Source organism: Penaeus monodon, chromosome 29 (assembly GCF_015228065.2).
Source record: "Penaeus monodon isolate SGIC_2016 chromosome 29, NSTDA_Pmon_1, whole genome shotgun sequence".
Lineage (NCBI taxonomy): Eukaryota > Metazoa > Arthropoda > Malacostraca > Decapoda > Penaeidae > Penaeus > Penaeus monodon.
This window is the reverse complement of record NC_051414.1, coordinates 25,935,660-25,936,702: the sequence shown is the minus strand read 5'-3', so window position 1 is coordinate 25,936,702 and position 1,043 is coordinate 25,935,660. Positions and strand designations below refer to the sequence as shown.

Below are 1,043 nucleotides of genomic sequence, written 5' to 3'. Positions count from 1 at the left end.
GAGATCCCTGGATAACAAAGCGAGGATAACGATCGGATATTATTTTTTTCATCAATGGTTCCTAGTGAGACATTTTTTTTTCATACCTCTGTTATTCATTGCATCAAAATCACTTTTTATCCAACCCTTTCAGAACAACCCGAGGTCCGTAGCGCTGCTGGTTCTGAACCCAACAACGTGGACAGAAATAGCACGTGTTGAGTTCGAGGCGAATGGAACTGTCACTTCAACTTTCCACGGACTGTTTGCCGCCACCAATGAAAAGGTTCATATGTATTAATGATTTCTTCTTTTTTTCTTCTTCTGTAGTGTATAAATGAAGAAGCCTTTTTCTTTTTTTTTCCATAGTGATACTCTACATGTACCGTATTAACCATTTCATATATGTTTACTATAAATAGTTTTGCTTATATATAATCATCATGATTATTGTTGCTACTTTTGTTTATTGTTGTGTATTGACTGTTTATGAGTGCTAATACTGAACTCAAGATAGAGGTGTAGATTTTAACTTAGATAATCTTTTATGAACAGATGTACATCTCAACTTATATAAATGACCTAGTTGCATTTTCCACTTGCATTCAATGCATAATATGCTTTATTTTCTGTATACTCACGGTATAATGGAATTTGTTGTCTTTGTTGAGTTTTAAAATCTAATGATCGGTTGTAGAAACGTCCTTATTTTGTTTATACTTTTTTCTTGTACTCTAAAATATGTAAAAGTCTCTAGTCAGTGAAGAAATAAAGATGTTCCAATAACAAAAATACTAAAAAAAACAACAACATTACTATGGGAACAGTTGTGAAGTAGGTAAATTTATGTATCTACGAAGAACCTCTTTTGCCGCACCGACATTTTTGCGCGCCATTTAGTAAGGTTCAGTGTTTTTGGCGCAATAATGTCTGTCTCTATCACACGAACAATTTACCTGTAAAAGTTCCAGTTAAATTGATTGCTAATAAAGATGTGAATTTGTACTTTTTTGTTTTTATTTTTAAGTTATTTCCTAGTTGATACACTGTTAGATACTAGGAGA

General features: G+C 32.7%; 1 protein-coding gene across 1 annotated transcript in view; it reads left to right on the top strand.

Annotated features, from left to right (window-relative positions):
- The window catches only part of LOC119592078 (beta,beta-carotene 9',10'-oxygenase-like), a 16,235-nt gene extending 15,251 nt beyond the window's left edge, over nt 1-984 (top strand). The window contains exon 12 of the mRNA XM_037940893.1: nt 134-984. Within this exon, the coding sequence (XP_037796821.1) occupies nt 134-280 (147 nt within the window). The 3' untranslated portion in view covers nt 281-984. The remainder of the gene's footprint in view (nt 1-133) is intronic.
- The last annotated feature ends 59 nt before the right edge of the window (nt 985-1,043 follow it).